The sequence below is a fragment of the Nannospalax galili genome, unplaced genomic scaffold (assembly GCF_000622305.1).
Source record: "Nannospalax galili isolate Female #2095 unplaced genomic scaffold, S.galili_v1.0 scaffold819, whole genome shotgun sequence".
NCBI classification, from domain to species: Eukaryota; Metazoa; Chordata; class Mammalia; order Rodentia; family Spalacidae; genus Nannospalax; species Nannospalax galili.
In genome coordinates, this window is record NW_008343717.1 from 2,142,844 (window position 1) to 2,151,855 (window position 9,012).

The 9,012-nt window shown below is 43.5% G+C and overlaps 1 protein-coding gene across 1 annotated transcript in view; it reads left to right on the forward strand.

Annotated features, from left to right (window-relative positions):
* Positions 1 to 1,687: 1,687 nt before the first annotated feature.
* The window catches only part of Cplx4 (complexin 4), an 18,369-nt gene continuing 11,044 nt past the window's right edge, over positions 1,688 to 9,012 (forward strand). The window contains exons 1-2 of the mRNA XM_008840032.1: positions 1,688 to 1,996; positions 4,069 to 4,156. Of these exons, the coding sequence (XP_008838254.1) occupies positions 1,830 to 1,996; positions 4,069 to 4,156 (255 nt within the window). The 5' untranslated portion in view covers positions 1,688 to 1,829. The remainder of the gene's footprint in view (positions 1,997 to 4,068; positions 4,157 to 9,012) is intronic.

Genomic DNA, 9,012 nt, shown 5'->3' on the forward strand with positions numbered 1-9,012 from the left:
GAGCAGGACCTTTGACTTATCTTCACATAGGTGGAATTGGTAAAAGAAAGGGACCAGAGGCTCCTCCCAAGCCCATGTGACCCCTGAGGAACAGATCCCCAAATGACCTTAAGTGTAAAGATAAATTGGTTTTATCTGGACCAACTGTATGGCCTTAAACACCCAAAAGGAAAGTATAACCAAAGATTAAATGTGCCAACATAACTTTACAAGAGTCCATATGTATAGCTAATGACTACATAACAAGCAACAATGCCAGACAAGCGATACCTTCTTTTGAGTTGTTGGCCAGGGTGGCTAAAGGGATTCCCAGATAGTAACCCAGCATAGAACTCGGAAAATGAACAGCAGACCCCAATCTTATCCAAAGGAATATAGACAACTGATTACCACTAGATGAGGAACAGCTGACCCTCCTAAACAAAGACCTCTAGATAAGCTGACTAGATCCACCAGAAGGGAAAGTAGTGGAGAATGGCTGGGGCTGCCGACAACACAGCAGACAGTAGCAGGGATATTAGAGTATAAGGGCTCTAGTGGGGAGAGGGAGGCTATGGGAGGGTGACATCTGGGAAGTGGGTGTATAAATAAATTTAGAAAAAAGAAAAAAAATAATTCTTCAGAGCATAAAAATTTACTCCTTAATAATTAGTAGCTGTGAAAAACATTACCATTGAAATCTACCTGATGACATTATGTCCATACTCAGATGCCAAGGATCTGAGTGCAATCAACTGTGACTAGTAATAATCAGAAACATAGAGTTTAGACACACATGCGCAAACATCCAAGCATTAGTAGCATTAATGAAAATGAAGATGGAGATCTTTTTAAATGTTAAAAACTCATTCAAACTTTTGTCTTACAGTGTCTATACAGAGTTCAATATTGTGTAACTGTATTAATTCAACTGTGAACCTAAAATAATTATATCGTTATTAAATAAATAATTTTTTAATTTTAAAAATTATTATAAAAGAATATCATTCTCAGGAAGATGAGTGACACTTCGTGCAGTAGACGCTAAGCAAGTCTCCCAGGGTGAACTAAATACCATGGCTCACCGTCTGGACCCCCTTGCCTGACTTGTTTATTTGTGAGACACAGTCCCTATTGAAGGAAGGCAAAACTAAAGCAAACCCCAAAGCGAATGCTTGCCTAATACGTAGGGCCCAGAGAGATAAATATGGATCAAAAGGATTATTTTAGCTTAATAAAGTATTTGGGTGGTTGAGTCTGACTCGGCTGTTTTCAATAGCATGTTGTAGTCAAGGGCTGGAATTTAGAAATTCTATAACAGCCATATAATCAATTGGGTCTGATTAATTTAATTAAAACAGGACTCTTGATGAAGCCCTATTGTGTTTCTAACTTAAATTTTAGAGGCTCGGGACCTAGTTTAGTGATAGAATGCTTGCCTACCATGCACAAGGCCCTGGGTTCAATCTCCAGCTCTGCCAAACAGAAAATAAAATTTAGAAATAGGTAGAAGGAGAGGGGCGGAGAATGTCAGGAGGTTCCCTCCCTGTGAAATTAGCTGAGTGTATTAATCATAACGTAGTGAGTTACATCTGATCATGGACCTTAGTAATCGGAACCATCTGCCTCTGTGCTAAGAGTTCACCCTCTAATCCAGCTTACGACTGGCAAACCACTCTCCACTATCAGTGTGCCCTTGAACAGAGGAGGCTGGGCAAATCCTTTGCTCCTAAACGTGTGGCTGTGGTTGAGAATATTTGGAGGGTTTGTTTGCCTTAGTTTGGAGGTTCATTTATTTTTTTTTCCAGCTTTTATCTGAATTTTAAGTTTAGTTTTCTAGGGTTGAGACAATGGCTTTCTTTGTGAAAAATATGATAAGTAACCAGGTAAAGAATTTAGGATTTGGAGGTGGGTCTGAAGAAAAGAAAGAAGAAGGAGGCACCTCAGGCCCTGCCGCAGCTCAAGGGATGACTAGAGAGGAGTATGAGGAATACCAGAAGCAGATGATTGAGGAGAAGTGAGTACCGGCTTCCTCTCCCTGCACAGCAAAACCAAGCCATCCTGGCTACAGGCCTTCACTTCCCAGCTGATGGCTCTCTGCATCTGAAGATGCTTTTCCTTTGATTGCTTACCTCTAACCTGAGCAAAGTTTGTTGAGCTAAAGTGACCCCCTTAGCATCAGCAGCTACTAATACTAGCAGAAGTAAACAATACCAAGTGAATCTGCCCGCCATTCTTAACACAGCTTAACACTTTCCTGGTCTAGGCATATTTTAATTGACTTCAATTTAATTGGTCAAGCAAAAGCTAGTGAATCTATCTTTTGAATCTTTCTGGCTAAAGGGGTTGGGTTATGCAGGTATGGGCATTTGGGGTGATTGCCAAATGGAACACTCTAAGGTTTGTGGATTGAATCCCATGTAATTTTTTTCTTCAAAAGGAAAACAGGAACTTTAAATAGCTCATGATAGACATTCTCAAGTGTTCTGGGAAAGTGTCCTGATTTCTACACTTTGAAACACAAAAAAGTAAGATGAATAAATGAATAGATAGAAGGATGGATATGTGATAACACTGTGAAGTACAAGCTGGCAAATCTAGATAATGGAAATATGGCTTTCAATCTAAAATTCTTTCAAGTTTTTTGTATGTTTGGAAGCTTTCATAGTAAAACATTGGGAGGAAAGGATCTGTTCCCTACCCATGCCACAGGCCACTAATCTCTTAGTTAAGTCACTTTCTCCTACTTCTCTCTCAAAACTAGAAAGTTAAATGCAATGTTCCTCTCAGACCTATTCCAGAACATTCTGCAGATGGTATTGAGTCCAAAGACCACCTGAGCCCAGGGCACATTGATCAGTCATTCAGTGTGATTGCTTGTTTCAGGTGTAGCTGGTCTGAAGTCTGCCTTTTGTGTAATGGTTAGGATTGCTTTACAACTTGAAGTCAAGAAACAGTAACCAATTTTCACCTAAACACAAAAAATGGGATTTACTTTCATGTGAACAATTCTTTGTGCAAAGATACTCAAAAAACACACAGGAAGAGCCAAAAGGCTTTTATTGAGTGACCATGAGCACTTTCTGTCATAATACTGGTTTCACAGGGGGCTGCTTTCCTGTTTCCTTCACAGCCAGCTCTCTCCAGAGCTCCCTCTATGACCCAGACCATAAGGCCAGTGAAAAGTGCCAGCCAAGGCCCTTCAAGTTCATCTGCTACACTTCAAGCCATGCTTCAAGTCTCTGTCTTTCCCAGTCCCGACCTCAAATTCCCAAAGAAACTTCATTTACCCAACTTGGTCCAGTCCAGCACAGCCAGAAGGCAGGAGATGTGAATAAATTTCAACATGAGTGATGTACTTTTTTGGGTACCTGGGAAGGGAGGTGATTCTTGTGAGCTTTGCACATATCCCTTAAGCTGTCTGCTTTTATGTGAATCACCATAAGTCCATTTCAAACTGGCTTAATCATGGGTCCAATTAGGTCATTCACAGAGCAGAACCCTCCCCTGGCATGATGGGAATAGACTGTCTCATTTAGCTTCTCTGAACAGGGAAGTCTGAACTGGGAGTGACAATGGAAGGAAACGATTTGGTGTCATGTCTCCAAATACCATGGGCCTCCAAAATATGTTCTGGTCCTAGACTAGGACGCTTTGTTTTCTGCCTACCTAAGAAGTACTCAAGGAGGAGGCTTACTAGATGTAGTTTGCCATCCCCACCTAGGGGGTGATGCAGCAGGAGGAGGAGTTCATGTGGAGGCTGCCTTCTTCACAGATGATGCTCAGGGTCCAGGGCCACACAGTCCCTCAGGAACCATCCTTCTAATGTGCTCTGCTCTCATTTTGCATCACAAAGACATTCCCAGGCCCCAGGTGCCTGGGGAACTTAGAGTTCTGTAATGCAGAGATGATAGATAGCAAAAGAGAAGCAGACTTTGGGGACTTAGGGGAAAGGCCTGTATTTCCCAGAGGTCTGTGGGCAAAGGAAATACAGATGTGTCCCTAGGTCCTGCTCCCCTGAGCACCAGCTGGAATGTTCAGGGCTTTCTATGTCCTTATGACTTTTTTCCTATGCTTTACCTGTTTTAGGATAGAAAGAGATGCTGCATTTACTCAGAAAAAAGCAGAGAGGGCGTGCCTCAGAATCCACCTCAGGGAAAAGTATAGGCTCCCCAAGGTAAGAACTCTGAGCATAGAAATACCTCATTGTGTCTTTATGTATATATCTTTATATATTTTTATTTTTTTTTTATTTTATGTGTATGCATGCATTGCCTGTATATGTGTAAGTGTACCCATGTCGTGTAATGCCTGTGCAGTCAGAAGAGGGCATTGGATTCCCCTGGAACTGGAGTTACAGATGATTGTTAACCACCATGTTGGTACTAGGAATCAAACCCAAGTCCTCTGCAAGAGCAGCCAGTGCTCTTAACTGCTGAGCCATCTCTCTAGCACCCTCACTGTGTCTTAATAACAAAAAATAGAGACTGTTTGCTTATCAGCACAGAGTCATCTTCATGAATAAGTACACACCTTAATTTACATAGATGCTGCTATAAAAAGAGCATTGAAGTAGGAGTTCATGAAAACTGTTTAACCTTTCCAAAATTCCCATTTGGACTAGAGAAAATGATATTTGTGTGTGCCTCTGTGTGTGTGTGTGTATGTGTGTGTGTGTGTGTGCCTGTGTCTGTATATATGCATGGATGTGGATGCATATCCATGTCTATGAATGTGTACCTGAGAATGCCATGAGAATAACCTCAGTGCTTGTCCTCATTTGAGACAGGGTCTCCTGGCTGCTACAGAACTCCTATGCATCCACACACAATGGGGACAATGGCCAGAGCTGACTGACATTTGTTAAGCTCATTCAAGGTGCCAGCCCTGTACTTCACGTGTATTAATTCATGTAGGTCCTGTTTTCACCTCCATTTTATAGCAGAAGAAACAGGCACAAAGGGAGGAAGAGTCTTCCTGCCCTAAGCCAGCCCACAGGAAAGGCAGAGTCAAGGTCTTACTCCCTTTGCATCCTGCCTCTTTTCAAAAGGGACAGTGGACCACTGTAGCAATGACTCTTGCTTGGCACCATCTTCTCCATCTCTCTTGCCTGAGAGGAGGGTCGTCTGTAACTGTGGTCCAGTGTGTCTCTGGTTTACTGGTAGGAAGAGGATACACCGACATCCTGTGGCACATGCTCAGATGCCCTGTTTCAGGACTTGTCTCCAGGTGGCAGAGTCCAGCACTCTGCTATTCTGACTCATTCTTCTGTCCCCATCCTGCTCACCTCCTGGGAAGCCACCACCTCTAAATGTCCTTGCTTTCACCCCCTGGACTGGGTACTCAAGCTCACGTTCCAAAAGTGCACCCTCCTTGAGGGAACACCATACATCTGGAATAGCCAATGAAAAATTCTTCCAAAGCACAGGCTCCTCTTCCATGAATGAGCTATGTCCATGTCTGGGTGGTTTAGAAAGCACCACACCTTCAGTGGGTCCCAAGCAGGTCCTTGGCAAAGCTGATTTCAGAGACTGCCACACTAATCACAGTGAGGACCACTCTCCATTCAAGGTCACTGCTGAAACCAGCAGATCTAAGGAGCCTGGTCCTGTGGTGGATCCCCAACGATGCCTGAGGAATGCAACTGTGCTGTCAGTAGAGGATGCAAGCTCAATGAAATTCAAACTCATTTTCCCAGACAGCTAGTGAATAGGGGAAAATGCCTCTCTGCTGCCTCCTGCCCCCATTCAGTTTTGTTACTTTCTCCACTGTACTTTCATTTTTAGAAAAGGGAAGCACTGTTAAACTCTGTCCCTTCCACTCTCATTGTCTGGTGAATTTCCTGAGTCTTTCCAATTGTCACTGTCTCATATAGTGACCTGCCCTGGGCAGGAAACCTGTGACTGAATCATGCTGAACTCCCAGTAACCCGCCACCCCACCCCTCAAGATCATGGGATTTAAAGCACTACAAATATTGCTTAGGGTAGAACAGAACAGGAATAGTGAGTGTTCATGTACACACACACACACACACACAACTAGCCAGGCATGCATCTTCCACAAAGGTTGGGCTTCCAGAGGCTTCATTTTTAACCTTTGTCATCCTTCAGAGAGGCTCTAAGGCAAGTTAGGTATCAGTCCTGGATCGGCTGGATTGGCTGGATCAGCTGGATCGGCAGAGCTTTTGCAACAGAAGCTATAGAAAGAGATGAGCTATTGCTTGAATTGTGCAACTTCTCATATTCCTTGGGGAATGGTGGTGACTATATCCACTGCAGCCAGCTGGCAGTGGGAGATGAAGGCAGTTGGTAAATTGACAGCCAAGAGTCCAGTGGCTTTTGTTGTATGGCTTACCCATATTCACATGCCCCTTCTGCTAAGGCTGTTTCCGATGCACATGGCTTGGAAAGCTCACCTGGTTGTTTTCTTTTTTCAATCTGTGCATGTGTGTGTATGTATATGTGTGCCATGGTGTTTGTGTAGAGGTCAAAGGACAACTCCAGCGTTGGTCCTCACCTTCACCTTGTTTGAGACAGGGTCTCTTGCCATTCACCTCTCCAAATGCCAGGCTAGCTGGCCCATGAGCTTTTGGAATTGTCCTGTCTCCATTCCCATATCGTAGGAGCACTGGAATTACAAGCACTTACTACTGCATCCAGCTTTACAGGGGCTCTGGGAATCTGAACTCAGGTCCTCAGCCTTGTGAGACAAGTACTTTACTCACTGACTCACCTCTCAGGCTTATCACCTAGTTGTTTTATTGACCCACTGGGCAGCAGACTCTGAAGATCATCTTCTCTAATGCTGTCACTTTATTGTACACCTGAGGAAACTGTAGCCCAGGAGAATTAAGGAATTTCATAAAAACCAAGTCTGTGGATTTTATGAAAAACCACAAAACATGCTGCAACTCAGGCTTCCTGGCCGTGAACAAGAGCAACATAAGAAAGGATTAGAACACAGCTCGGTGTGTCCTCTTTCAGCTCCCAAACAGCTGAGGGCAGTTTTGAACTCTACCTGGATGAAAACTGCACTAAAACTTTTGAGGTGATCCACAGTGCCTGTTTTAGGGACATGCCACCAAGCCCCACCTCAGTAATCCCAGAGGATCGTTTGCCTTCTCCTTCTTGTCTGGTGGTTGCAGAACTGCCAAGGTTTCAAATACAAAGATGAGAATTTCTCTGGAAAACATTGTAGACAGCATGGATCATTGCAAGTTTACTTCTCGAAACCTCCCTGGAGAATATTTTACATTCTGGTTGCATTTTGTAAAAACGAATTCTACATAGTGATTCAAGAATTTGCTCATGGTGTGGAAAGCACTGGAAAAATCCTCTCATAATACGGTTGCCTGCTTTTTGTAAAACTGCGATCCAGGGTGGCTGTCTGTGAACCCAGTACTTAATAGAAACTATGCAATTAAAACAAAATCAACCGGATCATATTTCACTTAGTCTATTTAGCAACAGATGGGCTGACTTTCCCAACCTCCATATGCGGCACCTTGTGCTTGGAGGTACAATCCCACCCTTGAGTGCCCCCTCTGCCTCCTGAGGAACCCATTACCTGTTCCCTTTCCCTGGCACCGGTGAGCTTCCAGAGCACAGGTCCTTCGAGAGCCCAAGAGGGCCAAAAGTAGCCCTGGGGGCACGCTGAGATCAGTCCTAGGCCAGAGACTCCTCTCTGCAAAACCAAGCATAGGCTCTGACCCGAGCCACCTAAACCCTTGAGTGTGGAGCGCCCCCCAGGGGCCGCCTGCATTAATGATCCCCCAACGCCCGGCGCCCCCTGGTGGTGGTCATCAGAAGGCTTCTCCCACTTACTGGAGCAGAACCCTGACTTGAGGAGTGGGGGGGGGGTCATAGCAGTACAAGGACCCCAAAAAACAAATCCCTCAATGATATTTTTTCCTTATAAATGTCCCATCTTTTTTCTGTTAAGGACAAGACTGCATTTTAGCTCCTCCCATGGTATATTGGGAAAGTGTCCTAGAAGCAACAGGGTGTTACTGTTTCCCTATTGACATTTAGAAAGGTGAGATTCTTTTTTTTAATGAATAATTTTTTGAGAACTTCATACATGCATATAACATGTTTTGAGCAAATCCATGCCCACTCCCTCCCCTCCAATTCCTCCTATATCGCCCTATCACTTTTTTTCTGATAACTTCATGTACTCTTTCTTCTTCTTTGATTTATTATTTTTTATGGGGCTTTTTGGCTACTCTAACATTCCCTCCTCTGGAGAGGTAGCCCTAAAATATTTTAAAGATTAGATAAAAGCTCCCAAATATTTTCAACATTTTTGGCCTTTGGAATGGAGTAGGTTGCTAAGAGGCCCAAGGACATTGTGAGTTTTAGCCAAGAAACTGGCTACTTTTCTTTAGGGTCTTTTTACCCTAACTGCCTAGCTAATTCCTACCTCCTATTCTTATCACACCATCCTCTGAAGAAGTTAACCAAATTGCTACTAGGGAATAGGGACTCAGACTGCTCTGGCTTCCTCCATGCTGAACACAGGGTGAGGCAATTGGGGTACCCCTTCAGTGGGTCTATCTAAAAGACTTGCAAATTGCATAACTCTTATCTCTAGGGGGAAAAGAAAGTCCTTGAATCGTGACTAGGAGATGTGAAGATGAAGTAAAGGCAAGAGTAATTAGCATTACAAGTTCTAGACGGGAACTAGAAAAAAGTTGTCAGAACAGGGCAATCTTCAAATGTTCATATGAGAGTCCATTGGAATTTCTTACAAGGGCTTCCAAAAGCATCCCTCTATTGGGTTCCTCCTCATTTTTCTTTTGCCTTCCAAGGCTGGACTCAAGAGTGACAGATTCAGAATTTGCTTTCAGGTATTTTTTGATAGCTATTGGAGTGATTAGAATCAGTGTCAGTTCCCTCTCCAAGGCTTCTACATAGGGGGAGAAAACAAATTTTTTAGAACAATAGCTGGTTGTCTCCCTTAGCTACAGGTGGGCACTACAGTATTGGAGACCAAGATTTGAAATCTTACATTGAGCAGCACTTTCTGGTTA